This window comes from Rana temporaria, chromosome 3 (genome assembly GCF_905171775.1).
Source record: "Rana temporaria chromosome 3, aRanTem1.1, whole genome shotgun sequence".
NCBI classification, from domain to species: domain Eukaryota; kingdom Metazoa; phylum Chordata; class Amphibia; order Anura; family Ranidae; genus Rana; species Rana temporaria.
Genome location: NC_053491.1, coordinates 205369264 through 205385080, shown reverse-complemented (window position 1 = coordinate 205385080; position 15817 = coordinate 205369264). Strand labels below are relative to the sequence as shown.

The 15817-nt window shown below is 43.6% G+C and overlaps 1 protein-coding gene across 2 annotated transcripts in view; it reads left to right on the top strand.

The window, feature by feature from the left end:
* TMTC3 (transmembrane O-mannosyltransferase targeting cadherins 3) overlaps nucleotides 1–15817 on the top strand; it is a 140795-nt gene that overhangs the window by 92615 nt on the left and 32363 nt on the right. For both annotated transcript variants that reach the window (XM_040344164.1, XM_040344165.1), the window contains exon 13: nucleotides 2372–2541. In XM_040344164.1, the coding sequence (XP_040200098.1) occupies nucleotides 2372–2541 (170 nt within the window). The remainder of the gene's footprint in view (nucleotides 1–2371; nucleotides 2542–15817) is intronic.

Sequence of the window (15817 nt, the reverse complement as noted above, 5' to 3'; positions counted from 1 at the left end):
CAAGATACCTAGATAGGCATCTGCTCCCCCGAAAGCTTCCAAATGTGGCACCAGAGGGGGAGGAGACAAATGAGCGGAAGTTCCACTTTTGGGTAGAACTCCTCCTTTTAAAAGAACAAATTCAAACAGTGTTTCATCAGACATGTTTGTCTTGTGATGTTATCCAATGAGCTTATTTAGGTTTGCATAAAGGAGGAGAAAAACAAATTGGGGAGTCCCCCCTTGTAAAATCCAGGTTGGTAAATTGTATGCTCAAGAAATGGAGCTAAGAAAAATAGGGCAAAACAGAAAAAAAACAACTTGATGCACAGAATGCAAGTCAAAGGGTAGTTGGGAAGAAAAGGAAACAAGAGCATGTTGATAGTGAGGGGAAAAAAGTTTAGACATGCATGTTTTAACTGATGTTGGAGGACCTGACTTTTCTCGGGTGTCTTGGCTAAGCGGAATTGAACGCTCTGTCAGTAGTGTGCTCTTGTTCCAATAATTACATTGCTATAGTAGACTGAACTATAATAAATCACTTGGTGGGCAGTAGTTATGCCATTTATCCCTATTTTGAAATTGCAAAACCTCCCAGAAAATTTAGAGATAGTTGACTAATCTAAATGAAGATTAGCGAAAGTTGTGTGATTTTATAAAGCAATTTTCCATTTCATTTGCTCGCCTATATTAGAAGTGACAGCTGCTATCTGCAGGGGTCAAGTCCTGGGGAAAAAAGTGTGGGAACTCCCACCAAAAAAAAATGATACGCTCATATGCATAATTACTAAACCGCATGTTGTTGTTTTTTTTTTTTTCGATCCACTGTACCTTAGTAATCCTTTGTTACTGGCCGCTTCCTGTATATGGATTTATCGGGTAGTGTGCGGGTATTCCGCAATGTCTCCTGGGAGCTTTTGTCATTGTTCCCAGGAGATATTGCGGAGGTCTGCCGCGAGTTATCGCTGGTTTTAGAAAGAACTTGCTCGGCTGCGCTTGCCTGCTCTAGTCCTGCAAAGGGAACGGAGTTCCTGCTGTGAAAAAAGAGCCCTGGATATCTGATGTGTTTGTGTTTGTGTTTGTGTTTCTGTTTTAATACTGGTTGTTTTACCGTATCCCAGGTTACAACGTTGATCAATAAACAACTAGTATTTTTTTATTTTTTTTATCTTTTGAGCATTTTCGTAGTGAGTTTTATTAAAGCCCTTCGGACTGCACTGGAAAACAGATCTCTAATCTTGGATGTTTCTCTAAAAGCTGTGTATATATATTTTTACCTCTCCAGAGAATGTTTGTTCTCTTTAAAGAATGCACCATCTTGCCAATCTTTTAGAGATATGCACACTTCTCTCTCCTTCTTTTATTTTTATTTAACTGATGGTTGTTGCAAACATCTAAATGGTAGAATGGTAGAGATTAAACTTGACTCCATTCATTTTACAGAAACGTGTATTTATTGTACTAGTCAATATAGTAGTTTTTGTTTGAAATGGGAATGTACAAATTCTGACTCCCGAACTATATGTGCAATTGGGAATATATAGGGTGACCGTAATTTCCAGTTTTTATTTTTAAAATCGTTGAAAATGTTATGCTTGAAAGAATGGTCAGGACATAATTGATAACATCTTGATTTGTATTAAAGAATGTTAAAGAAAAGGAAATATCATGTAACCCAGTAGAGATCCAGATAATCACCATCCTTATTCCATACTCCACAAACACTAATATCCAATGGATTAATTTGAAAAAAATATATGTAGTTCTTTAAAATGTTTTTTAAAGTCTGTTTCGGATTTAGATGCTAAAAACAATTATCAGCCTAATCAGGAGTTTGTGATATTGACATGTATTGCATAGCAATATTTTTTAAATATTTACTTTCGATGCAGTAGGAACATTGTCACCAAGTTGTGATTTATGCGCTATACTTTTGTGCGCATTGTCTGTTTTTACCCTTTAGATTACCTACTGTAGCTACTTCTCATGGGGGTGGTGGGGGGACGAATGGATTCCATTGGGATTTTTGTTTTCAGTTGCCTTTTTTAAGGCTGTTCTATTTAGGATCACACTATCTTCAAAGTATTTAGCATGAAAAAACAGAATGCTCTAAGATACCCATGGGAGTAGTTATTGAATATCTGTGAACACCAAGAAAACATGCCTTCTACTTATAAAATACTGCCGTCCGCTTGTTAGAGAAAGTGGGAGCATATGTTTTATTATGGCTTAAGGCAATGGATGCAGCTCGTACAGGTGTGCTGCAGGACACAGATGGTGGTGTCTTGCTGAGTAAGCTAAGTTTGTTAGGGGAGAGAGCTTATATATTTTTTTAGTAATGTTTTAGCTTGGTTTTTATTTCTATTACTGTATCTTTTTCATTTAATTAAAGGTAATACCAGGAAAGAAGTATGCTGCACGTGTTGCACCTAATCATCTGAACGTGTACATAAATCTTGCAAACTTAATCCGTGCAAATGAGTCAAGGCTGGAAGAAGCTGACCAGTTATACAGACAAGCCATAAGTATGAGGCCAGATTTTAAGCAGGCCTATATTAGCAGGTAAGGTGTTCAAGTATTCCAAATCTTTTAACTTTAAAGTGTTACAAAACCCACTAGTAAAATCAGTCCGTATATGCAGCATAGCATGCTTGTTATACTTGTTGTGGAACTTAAGGGGTTAATCCTCTGCATTGTGTAAAAAAAACTGTCTTTTTCTGTATGCACAGATATTTCCTCCTGCACTGTATCTGGGGAAGGCCAGCTAACACAGGCAGGGTAGCCGAGCTACACATGCTCACTTGTTAATATAAAGAGTATTCACGCGCTACTGTGGAACAGCTGAATGACAGCTGTGAAGGGGTTAAGTATGAATCAACTGCTACAAAACACTGAAAGGTAAAACCAAGACCTGAGTGTGCATGAATATAAAAAGTAGTGCTGAGCTGTTGCTAAAATTATATGCAAAAGTATAACAACGCACAAGCATAAAAGCAATGATAATAGGTGCAAAATATTGTGTAAGTGGCACACTAAATAATGTGCCAAACAATATAGTGTCCAAATAAACCTCAGATGGGGAAGTTATGTAACACAATGCAAAATAATCATAAAAAAAACTTCAAATAGTACAAGTGCAAATTGCATCTGCTCTGAAACGATCACATCTGCTGAGAAATATGTAAAATAAGCATGAAATGAAATGCAAACGTGCATTAGGTGAACATGGTAAATTCCAAAATGTGATGCAAAAAGAAAAAGTCCAAAATGTGCAATCGCACATAAAAAGTGATGTGTGCAAGGTGATGGCTTCTTCAGTGCCTTCTACTAAGGTGCAAATGTGCAGAGTGATGGCTCTTCAGTGCCTGGATGATGCCTTGGGTAATCCCTGGATGTGGTCCCTGGTTGTGGGGAGCGGCTGTTACTTGTGTTGCATCCCTCCTTCAGCATATGAGGTTTATTTGGACACTATATTGTTTGGCACGTTATTTAGTTTGCCACTTGCACAATTTCTTTATCGTACACCACGGGACACAGAGACTAAGTCTTTACATAATGGGTTATATGCTCACCAGAGGTGATTGGACACTGGCACAACCAATCAGTCAGTTCCCCTCCATATAGCCCCTCCCATCCGGGAAGTACCTCAGTTTTTTTCGCCAGTGTCTAAGGTGTAGGACGCGTGGAGAAGTGCCAAGGAAGCTCTGCTAAATGGACCCTTCGGGGCTAAGGAGCTATGCCTTTTTTTTTTTTTTTTTTTTTTTTTTTTTTTAATTCATCCAAGAGGCTATGAAGCTATGCCAAAACTGTAATGGATATAGGCCTCCTGCGAAGAGGCGTCGCCTGTAATGTCTCTCTTCGGAGGACTGGGTTCTTGTGTCCGGCACTTTTTGTACTAAGACTTAAAGTCCTGATCAGAGTCTTTTACAAGGCCCAGGGGGAAGTCTCCTTTAAGGTAAGAGGAAAAAGAGCCTAAGGATTTATCTGAAGGACCTTTCTATAAATTTTGAGGGGTGTCTTCTCAAAATTGGAGTGAAGAGCTGAGTGTCTCCCCTCATTCAGAAACGGTGTCAGATCCGTTGGACAAGCACACTTCCTCAGCTGCAGAGTTCTGCTGAACACCGCCTGGATCACGCCTCATCGGCACGCCTCATCGGCACAGGAAGAGGAGTGGAGGGGAGAGACATGCATGGGCGCGCGCACACACCGTTATTAAAGGAATGGGGCTTTTTCAAGAGCCACAGATCTATCTAGGAGGCCAGCACCAGCAGATCTTCCCACGGGAGACAGCAGCTTTGGGGGCACGTAAGCTCCAGGTGTCTGGTAGGGCACTACCAAATGAGACACCCACTCTATGCATTTAGTCTGTGTGTTAAGTTGCATGTTTAGATGTTAAACTCAGCACAGCAATACATGCATTTTGGTACCTCGGCTTCTTGCTTGGTAATATGTCTTCCACTAAAAAGGGATCAGGGGTTAAGAGCAAGAAAACAATGCCGCCTGAGACAGGAGGCTCTGGCCGCACCTGCTTGGTACCCTTCTCCCCTGTAAACATTGATTTGCCAGTTCAGGAGGAAGTCCTTGCCGCATTCAGGAGTTTCTCCTGTGGCACCTGGTCCTGCATATGTCACTGAAGACACTTTTTCTCATATCGCCTTTCAGGACAACCTTGGAGAGAGCGCAGCTCCGCCCATTTATCAGGAAACACACATGATCCTTTAAGATCCCTCCTCTTCCACCATGGCCTCAGTTATTGTGTTTCCTCCGCCATGGTGGAAGCATCATAGGGAACCAGGGAGCAGCGCTCTCTCCAAGGTGGAGAGGTTTCTGGCTTACCTTTGTTTGTTTACGTGCAGTGACCATCCCGGCCCCCCTCCACGGGGAGGGGGCGTTCAGGAGTCCCCAGACGCTCCGGCTCAGTGGAGCATTCGGCTTCCCGGGAGGGGGTGTCCTTGTGCCCAGGAACTGCGGTAGGGCCTGGTGGCCGAGCGGTAACCGCCGCAGGTCGGCGGTGTTCCGCATCTCAGTTCCGGGTCCCGGCCGGTGAGTGCGTCGCGCACGGTGACGCTGTTTCCTGGGGGGGCGTGGCGCAGTGGTTCCCGACGTCTGGAACGCAGCGTCTGTGGGGCAGGTCAGGTGACCGGTGCTTCTACTTCCGGCCCCCGATGATGACGCGGGAGGCCGGGAAAATTTAAAAAAACTGAGTTCTCCGGCTACTATCGTGACTGTGCTCTACAATGGAGGAGAGACAGACAGCACCAGCGGAAACAGGCGCTGCAAGCACCGGTCAGGCCCAGGTAAGAGGGGTACAGCGGTGCCTTTTATTCTTACACTATTGGGTCTAAGTCTGTTTATTGTTGTTCCTCCCTGAGGGAGCCTGTGGTTACCAGTCCAGGTTAACGCTCTTGGTCTGTTTAACCGTAAGGGGTGGTGGCACTTAGTTCCAGGCCCTTTTTTTTTTGGTGGTGGCAGCACTGGGTGTTTTTATTAAAAAAAAAAAAAAAAGGGATGGTAATTCTTTTTCTCATCCCTTTGCAGGAAAAATCTGCAGGCAAAACTAGGCACTTAGAGACATCCAGGAAATGCCCATCTTGCAAAAATCCTTTAAGGGATTCTTGGCAAAAACCAATGTGCAGATCCTGCATTAAAAATTTGGTGGAAGAAGAAACTTCGCAACAGTATAAGAACCTTTTTTCCTCAGCAGGGGGAGCCTCAGCAGCCACCACCTAGCCCAAAATCCCGTTATCTAGACAAACAGATGGGGATTCGGCAGATGAAGGAACCAGTACTCTCGCCTCCCTCAGGGATTCAGATGAGGAGGAGCAAGAGGAAGAAGATAGTAGCAAAATCTCTAAATTTAAATTGTCCTTGGAAGACGTGGATGAGTTACTTAAGGCAATTTACACTACCCTGGACATCCAGGAAGAAAAGATTCAGTTATCCATACATGATAAAATGTATCAAGGATTGGATGAATCCAAACACCGGGTGTTCCCGGTCCACAAAGTCCTTTCGGACACAATAAAAAAGGAATGGAAAGACCCTGAACGGGCTCCCTTCTTTTCCAAGACCCTTAAGAGAAGGTTTCCATTTGAAGACAGTGACACAGAGGTGTGGAACAAGAAACCTAAGGTAGACGCCGCTTTCTCGCAAGTGTCTCGTCATACAGACCTGGCTTTCGAGGATATGGGGGTCCTAAAAGACCCGATGGATAAAAGAGCTGATTCCCTCCTCAAAAAGGCCTGGGATTCAGTTTCAACCAGTCTGAAACCAGCCATGGCCGCCACAGTTGTCGCCCGCAATCTGGAGTGCTGGGTTGAAAAATTACAAAGTCATGTAGAGGCAGGCACCCCTAGAAAGGATCTGTTGGAGTCCTTTCCCTTAATTTTGAAAGCCATCAAATATATGGCAGATGCATCTGCTGAGTGCATTAAAATGGCTGCAAGGTCAGCAGCCTTGGTAAACTCTGTCAGGCGAGAGGTATGGTTAAAGACCTGGACGGGTGATACACCCTCTAAAGTTTAAACTTTGTGGTTTACCTTTCTCAGGGGACCTTTTGTTCGGTCAGGACCTGGAAAAGGTACTTGACAGAACGGCTGATAAGAAAAAGGCTTTTCCCCCTAAAAAGGGTCAGAACCCCAAAAATAATTTTCGTCCTTTTCAGCAATCCCATAAGAAAAGAAGAAAAGAAGAGGTTGGGGGTCCCAAAGAGGTAGAGGAGGTATCCTTTTCAAAAACCCCTCAGAACAGGCTACCAAAAGTAAGTGACGATCTGCTTCCAGTAGGAGGAAGGTTGTCTGCCTTTCTCCTACAGTGGAAGCAGATGCCCATAAGCCCCTTTGTGGAAAGAATCATCACGGAAGGGTACAGTCTGGAATTTTCAGAGTGTCCCCCGAGAAGGTTCTATATCACAGCCCTTCCCCGGGACAAAGAAAAAGCTTCTGCAATGACGATCCTACTTCAGGATCTGATGAGTCAGGGAGTTGTAGTTCAAGTCCCAAAACATGAGGAGGGCCAGGGCTTCTATTCCCACATTTTTTTGGTAAAGAAGCCCTCGGGCAAGTTTCGACTGATCCTAAACTTGAAGGTTTTGAAAAAGTCGATCAGATACAAACACTTCCGTATGGATACCATCTACTCCATTACAAAATTACTGACCCCCGGTTGCTTCATGACATCCCTGGACCTCAGGGATGCCTACTTACACGTCCCGATTGCCCAAGCTTCCCAGCAGTTTCTTAGACTGGCAGTGAACCTGGGGTCCAGGGTATGGCATCTTCAGTTCAGGGCCCTCCCCTTCGGGCTTTCCTCCTCCCCCAGGATCTTCACGAAGATCATGGCGGAGGCCTTGGAACCACTGAAGCTGAAAGGGATTTCGGTCGTCCCATACTTGGACGACCTGCTGTTCTTCGCGGACTCTCGGGATCAAGTTGCGACGAACCTTCTGGTGTCGCAGGTTCATCTCGGAGGTCTAGGTTGGTTACTAAACCGCGAGAAATCAAACCTGGTACCCTCCCAAGAGACAAGATTTCTGGGATATACTATAAATTCAATCCTTCAGAAAGTCTTTTTACCCCAGGAGAAGATAGAGAAGGTTTTGGGTGCGGTAGCTCAGGTCCAGACAAACCTAGGGGTGTCAGTCAGGACAGCAATGGCAGTCCTGGGGCTACTCACAGCCTCAATCCCGGCAGTTCCATGGGCGAGGTTACATTCTCGTCCTCTCCAGAGGAGCATTCTTCAATCCTGGTCACACCAGGAGTCACTAGAGAAACGTATCAGATTGACATCAAACGTAAAAAGAGCACTCTGGTGGTGGAGAAATCCCGTCAATTTAACCAAGGGTCTTCCCTGGGTCTTTCCGGTAGAAAAGCGCCTAACAGACGCGAGTTCCTGGGGTTGGGGAGCCCATCTAGAGGGACAGACTGCTCAAGGCACCTGGTCCAAACCAGAAGCCAGAAGGTCTTCAAACTGGAGAGAATTAAGGGCTATATTCCTGGGGCTTCAGGCCTTTCATCAGATAGTGAAGGGTCACCACGTGCAGGTCCTGTCGGACAACACCACAGCAGTGGCGTATGTCCTCAAGCAGGGGGGAACCAGAAGCAGAGGTCTTATGCTGCTGGCCAACCATCTGCTGTCTTGGGCAGAACTAAATTTAGCATCCCTGTCAGCGATACACCTAAAAGGGTCTCAAAACCTGTTAGCGGACCTACTAAGCAGGAGACGCATAGTGGAGGCAGAATGGAGCTTAAACACAGAAGTTTTCACGGCAATCACTCAGGAATGGGGTCAACCACAGATAGACCTGTTCGCCAACCAACAAAATGCGAAAGTGCGGAAATTCTTCTCCCTTCACAGAGAAGACCAGGCAGTGGCCATAGACGCTCTGGCCCAGCGGTGGCACTACCAGCTGTGCTACGCCTTCCCCCCCTTTCACACTAATACCACTAGTCCTAAGAAAGTTCAGGGAAGAAGAAGCCAGTCTGATCTTAATCACTCCCTACTGGCCAAAAAGACCGTGGTTTGCATCACTTCAGAATTTAGCCACAAAACCACCGTGGAAACTACCACTCAGGAAAGACCTACTGTCTCAGGGTCCTGTGAACCATCCGGAAGTGGAACGTTTACAGTTGACGGCCTGGTTTCTGAAGAAGACCTTTTTAAGATCAAAGGGACTCTCTGATAAAGTGATAAAAACTCTACTAGACAGTAGGAAAAGTGTAACCAGAGCAATTTACCTCAAGGTTTGGAGAAAGTTCAATTCCTGGTGTACGTCCAAGAATGTCCAGGTTAATAGCGTCATTTCAGTTGTGGAATTTCTTCATGCAGGAATGGAGAAGGGGTTAGCAATTAGCACCCTAAGGACACAAGTGGCAGCTCTTTCGGTTTATTTAGAAAAAACTTTATCTAAGGAACATTTAATTTCAAGATTTTTTAAGGCACTGGGTCGAAGTAGACCGGTAGCCTTTAAAGCCTTTCCCAGTTGGGATTTATCAACTGTGTTGCAGGGTCTCACGGTGGCTCCGTTTGAACCCATAGGGGATATTTCTTTGAAAGATTTAGTACTAAAAACTATTTTTTTGGTGGCCATCACGACCGCAAGAAGGGTCAGTGAAATCCAGGCTTTGGCAGTTACAGAGCCTTTTTTAAGAATTTTTCCGGACAGGATAATTCTTCGAACAGATCCAGCCTTTCTTCCTAAGGTCTCATCAACCTTTCACAGGTCTCAGGAAATAATCCTTCCTACTTTTTGTTCAGCTCCCTCTAATGCAGGGGAAGAAACCTTTTAATAGGACTTCAATGCCTCTCGGTCACCAAGGAATTCAGGAAGTCGAACGCCTTGTTTATAATATTTTCAGGCACAAGGAAAGGAGAAAAGGCTTCCAAAAGCACGTTAGGTAGATGGCTCAAACAAGCCATCGTAGAGAGTTACCAAGCCAAAGGAGAGGTGCCTCCTACGGGAATCACGGCCCATTCAACAAGATCTACGGCAGTTTCCTGGGCCGAAAGAGCCGGTGCTACGCCTGACAAGATCTGCAAGGCAGCTACATGGTCCAGCTATTCGACCTTTCTGCGGCACTACAGGCTAGACTTATTGTCCGCTGCGGAGCAAGCCTTCGGCAGGAAGGTACTGCAAGCAGTGGTCCCACCCTAGGGTAAGTTACTCGGTTATCCTCTCCAAGGTTGTCCTGAAAGGCGATATGAGAAAGGCCTAGTTAGACTTACCGGTGACGGTATTTCTAAGAGCCTTTCAGGACAACCGCTATTTTCCCTCCCTAGGTATTTGAATAAGAGTATGTTTTAAATGTCTATCATGGTTTGTTGTGGTTCTTCTGTGCTTTGTTTTCCAGTTGTCGGAGACCACAATAACTGAGGCCATGGTGGAAGAGGAGGGATCTTAAAGGATCATGTGTGTTTCCTGAAAAATGGGCGGAGCTGCGCTCTCTCCAAGGTTGTCCTGAAAGGCTCTTAGAAATACCGTCACCGGTAAGTCTAACTAGGCCTTTTGCAGCCATGGGAAAACTAGAAGGGCAGATCGCTAAATTAATCGCTCAGTCCTCTAAGACGGACAAATCGAAGCAGATCTCCTTCAGTGATTATTGATCCCCTTTCAGAAAGATCTGAAGAGAAGGACGAGGATGGGATTTCACCTGCAGAGGTGTCGGATGGATCGGGGATTTCAGAGCAACCCTTTTCTGCATATCAGATGCTAAAATCACAGGTACAATACTATGCTGAAGTAGTGCGTACTACATTCAAGTTGCCTCCTTTGGGGTTAACTGGAACACCTTTCTCCTCCCTGGGTTCATTAAAGACCCTGCAGAGCACATACTCCTTCCCAATTCATCCATTACTAAAGAATTGAATGTTTGCGGACTGGTTACATCCAGACAAACATTTTTTTCCTTCTAAAAAGTTTAATACTCTTTATCCCATGGAGGATGAATTTACAAAGAGATTTAATCTGCCTGCTGTAGATGCAGCTATATGTTGTGTAAATAATAACCTGACTTGTCCAGTGGATGACATACAGGTATTTAAGAAACCTTCTGAGAAGAAATTAGAGTCCTTATTTAAATCTTCCTTCCTGCTTGCAGGATCAGTTGCCCAGCCTGAAGTAGCAGCAGTAGGCATGTGTCAGGTCATCAAGGACCAGGTAAGAGGGGCTGAAGGAATTGACTCCAGAGCATATAATTTTATCAACAGCTCAGCACTACTTTTTATATTCACATGCTCAGTTGTGTCTCTTATGCTGGAACAGTTACTTGTTCTCAGAGATAGCCAGGTCACATGATAGTGGCATAACACATGTGGGCGTGTATACAGGCTGTAGTGAAAATCTCCTCCCATCTGAACTCCCAGCACTGGAGAAACTGCAATTTATCACTGACCGTGGTATACAGATCAGCCAAAAAGGTATATAGTGGCAGTATTTTAATGTAAAAAGACGATTTATAAGCTGTGGGAACTGTGGGGGGGACAGATGAACTATTTCAATATTACTAGGTTTAGTAACACTTAAAAAAGAAACTAGTCTTCAATGGGATGTTTATATAGCATGAAACCGAAAATGAAGGCTGCACTAGGCCGAAAACCGATATCGAAAATTAGTTTTTAAAAAATATTTATTTTTATATATAATTGTATTATATTAAAGATTTTTATTATCATCAATTTAAAAATGCACTCTGTAGTCTTTGACCATCTCTTGTATCGCGTCCTCAGTCTTTAACCATCTCTTGTATCACGTCCTCCGTCTTTAACCATCTCTTGTATCATGTCTGCAATCTCTTAAATACACTGCTAATCGTATTGGTAACATTTTCATTCGGTGCACCTCTAGCAGACATGATACAGGCGATGGTCAGAGACTGCAGACATGATACAGGAGATTAATGCAGCCTCTCCAGTGCCTTTTGTGTGCAGCCTTACCAGTGCCCAGCAGCCCCACCAGTGCCAGTCATATGCAGCCTGCCAGTGCCCAACAGCCCCACCAGTGTCTGTCATATGCAGCCTGCCAGTGCCTTTCATATGCAGCCTGCCAGTGCCCAGCAGCCCCACCAGTGCCTGTCATATATGCAGCCTGCCAGTGCCCAGCAGCCCCGCCAGTGCCCATCATTTGCAGCTTGCCAGTGCCTAAAATATGCAGCCTGCCTGTGCCCACATCAGTGGCGATCTCCGTGTGTCACCGAGCTGGATTTGAATTGCCCGGGCCGCAGTAACGATGTCCTGCATCCTGTAATCACGTCACACTGATTCAATATCCCATCATTGGATCAGTGTGCCGTCTATCACAGGAGGCGGGACACTGTTTCTACAGCTGGTCAATTTGGCTCTGTGAAACGAGGCAAGGAAAAGGGAGGGGTGGAGGACTTGGTGCTCCAGGGTGACACTCCCGCAATGGGCGGTGCACGCCCATTTTCGGTATTGGCTGTTTTTTTTTTCATTCGCCCAGAATGGAAAAAAAGCAGAATTTTTGGCCGTAATTTCAGTGCACCTCCTAGTAGTAGGAATACAGTGTCCATTGGTTTTGACCATTAGTAGATCATTTTGTTAATTTTAGGAGAGCAGTTTCTGTGGAGTTTTGAGGATGACATCCAGACTGAAGGGGATCAAAAAGGCTATTCTCAGCAAGGTTATAAAGAAAAGAGAAAGGCGCCTCCAAGTGCAGTGGTTAAGATTTATTACATGCACAATAGGATAAAAAACACTTACAAGGTAGTAAGAGGTCATGGGCATATAAATTGTCCTCATGCGGATCGCTATAATGCTCATCAGTCTGGGGGAGAGAGAGCCACCTTGCAGCTTTCAGTCCTGGGTTCTGGAACCAGGATGAAACGCATGCGGCAGATTTGACATCAGGCGGTGGTGGATGGTAACGCGTTTCGGAGCCTGTACAGCTCCTTTGTCAGACAAATTATTTCACTGTACTCATGGCCTCCGCAGTCACCAGATCTCAATCAAATGGAGCACCTTTGGGATGTGGTGGGTGATGCTATGTCAACAAGGACCAAAATCTCTAAAGGAATATTTCCAACACTTTGTTGAATCTCTGCCACTAAAAATGAAGGCAATTCTGAAGGCAAAAGGGGGTCCAACACGGTACTAGTGAGGTGTACCTAATAAAGTGGCTGGTGTGTTTGTGTGTGTTTGTGTGTGTGTGTGTGTGTGTGTGTGTGTGTATATGTGTGTGTGTATGTATATATATATATATATATATATATATATATATATATATATATATATATATATATATATATATATATATATATATATATATATATATTAATGCTGTCATGCCTCTGGGGCCCAGTGACACAATAATACACTCCTATAGGCGGTAATGAACTTGGTGCATATCTTGAACTTGAGAAGTCATGGAAGCCATTTGACTTCATCCTGGTGTACATAAAAAAAAAAAACGCTTGATCTGATGTTTCCTGCAAAATTGCTTCCATTCTATTGTAGATTCCCCACCATGTTTAACACTTACCAAACAGATGTTGTAAGTTGAAAGTATGCTTTGTTCTTTTCTTGATGTAAAACGACCTAGAAGTTGGAAGTAAGGAGATAAATGACAATATTTCTTCTTTCTATGCGTTATTTGTTTAGGATTCTTACACTAGGTATGGGCCTTAAAAGGACTCCTGAGTGCCATGCCTTTTTTTATACTTCACTAGCTGAATACCCGGCGTTGCCCGGTCTTCCTATCTTAACCTTTTGGGGAGGAAAATCATAGTAATATAAATATACCCATCTTTTATATAAGGGTGTAGGTAAGGGTTAATTTAACTGTCATATATTTTTATTTGGCATATAAGTAATATGTGTACCAGGTATTATTGAAATATCTCCAGGCGTACAGAAGTTATGTGGGAACATACATTTCCCATTGATTTGCATGGGACTTTAAACAAAAACCCCGACCCTCACAAATGGGGGTAGTTAAGAGATATATTAACTATCCTATAGTTTATGTGGACATATAAGTAACATGTGACCAAGTGTTATCGAAATATCTACAGCCGTTTGGAAGTTATGAAGTAACATGTATTTCCCATAGAGTTGAATGGGACTTTAAAGGAAAACCCCGACCATGGCAAATGGGGGTGGGTAAGGGTTAAACCACCTATCCTATGTTTGTTGCTGACATATAAGTAACATGTGTGCCAAGTTTCATGTTAATATCTTTAGCCGTTTGGACGTGATGCTGGAACATACATACATACATACTTATTTTCCTCACTGTATGTATGTATTTGAACACCCTGCTATTTTGCATGTTCTCCCACTTGGAAATCATGGAGGGGTCTGAAATTGTCATCGTAGGTGCATGTCCACTGTGAGAGACATAATCAAAAAAAAAAAAATTCCAGAAATCACAATTTATGATTTTTTAACTATTTATTTGTATGATACAGCTGCAAATAAGTATTTGAACACCTGTCTATCAGCTAGAATTCTGACCCTCAAAGACCTGTTATTCTGCCTTTAAAATGTCCACCTCCACTCCATTTATTATCCTAAATTAGATGCACCTGTTTGAGGTCATTAGCTGCATAAAGACACCTGTCCACCCCATACAATCAGTAAGAATCCAACTACTAACATGGCCAAGACCAAAGAGCTGTCCAAAGACACTAGAGACAAAATTGTACACCTCCACAAGGCTGGAAAGGGCTACGGGGAAATTGCCAAGCAGCTTGGTGAAAAAAGGTCCACTGTTGGAGCAATCATTAGAAAATGGAAGAAGCTAAACATGACTGTCAATCTCCCTCGGACTGGGGCTCCATGCAAAATCTCACCTCGTGGGGTCTCAATGATCCTAAGAAAGGTGAGAAATCAGCCCAGGACTACACGGGAGGAGCTGGTCAATGACCTGAAAAGAGCTGGGACCACCGTTTCCAAGGTTACTGTTGGTAATGCACTAAGACGTCATGGTTTGAAATCATGCATGGCACGCAAGGTTCCCCTGCTTAAACCAGCACATGTCAAGGCCCGTCTTAAGTTTGCCAATGACCATTTGGATGATCCAGAGGAGTCATGGGAGAAAGTCATGTGGTCAGATGAGACCAAAATAGAACTTTTTGGTCATAATTCCACTAACCGTGTTTGGAGGAAGAAGAATGATGAGTACCATCCCAAGAACACCATCCCTACTGTGAAGCATGGGGGTGGTAGCATCATGCTTTGGGGGTGTTTTTCTGCACATGGGACAGGGCTACTGCACTGTATTAAGGAGAGGATGACCGGGGCCATGTATTGCGAGATTTTGGGCAACAACCTCCTTCCCTCAGTTAGAGCTTTGAAGATGGGTCGAGGCTGGGTCTTCCAACATGACAATGACCCGAAGCACACAGCCAGGATAACCAAGGAGTGGCTCTGTAAGAAGCATATCAAGGTTCTGGCGTGGCCTAGCCAGTCTCCAGACCTAAACCCAATAGAGAATCTTTGGAGGGAGCTCAAACTCCGTGTTTCTCAGCGACAGCCCAGAAACCTGACTGATCTAGAGAAGATCTGTGTGGAGGAGTGGGCCAAAATCCCTCCTCCAGTGTGTGCAAACCTGGTGAAAAACTACAAGAAACGTTTGACCTCTGTAATTGCAAACAAAGGCTACTGTACCAAATATTAACATTGATTTTCTCAGGTGTTCAAATACTTATTTGCAGCTGTATCATACAAATAAATAGTTAAAAAAAATCATACATTGTGATTTCTGGATTTTTTTTTTTTTTTTTTGATTATGTCTGTCACAGTGGACATGCACCTACGATAACAATTTCAGACCCCTCCATGATTTCCAAGTGGGAGAACTTGCAAAATAGCAGGGTGTTCAAATACTTATTTTCATCACTGTACATACATAGAAACACACACACACATGTTGAGTTTTATATATATATAGATATATAGATTACATTTTGTATTTCTTAGACTGGCTCAAAGTCTGACTTGTTTTACATGGTCCTTTATGAGTCAGTATTTTGTGAATCTATCTTGAAATCCAATTTTCTACTTTGCCAGTGCGGTTTGTAGATGTTTAGCATATTCTAGTATTATCTGTTATACTATTTACCTCAAGAAAATAATGTTGGGTTTGGATATTGGCTACTAAAGATGAGTTTCTGCATCCTCCGTAACACAAACTCCAAACTCAGGCTTTTTGGTGCTCTGAGTTGCACGCTGGGTCATTCCATGCCCTATAGCTCATTGGAGTGTGAAAAAGTGGGCATTTGGATTATAGATGAATTTGGAGGATGAGTCGTCATCCAAGATTCTTCTTGCATATAGCAAGGAAGCCTGTACGCTAATTCCGCGTACAGACGGTTGTTTTTTGTAA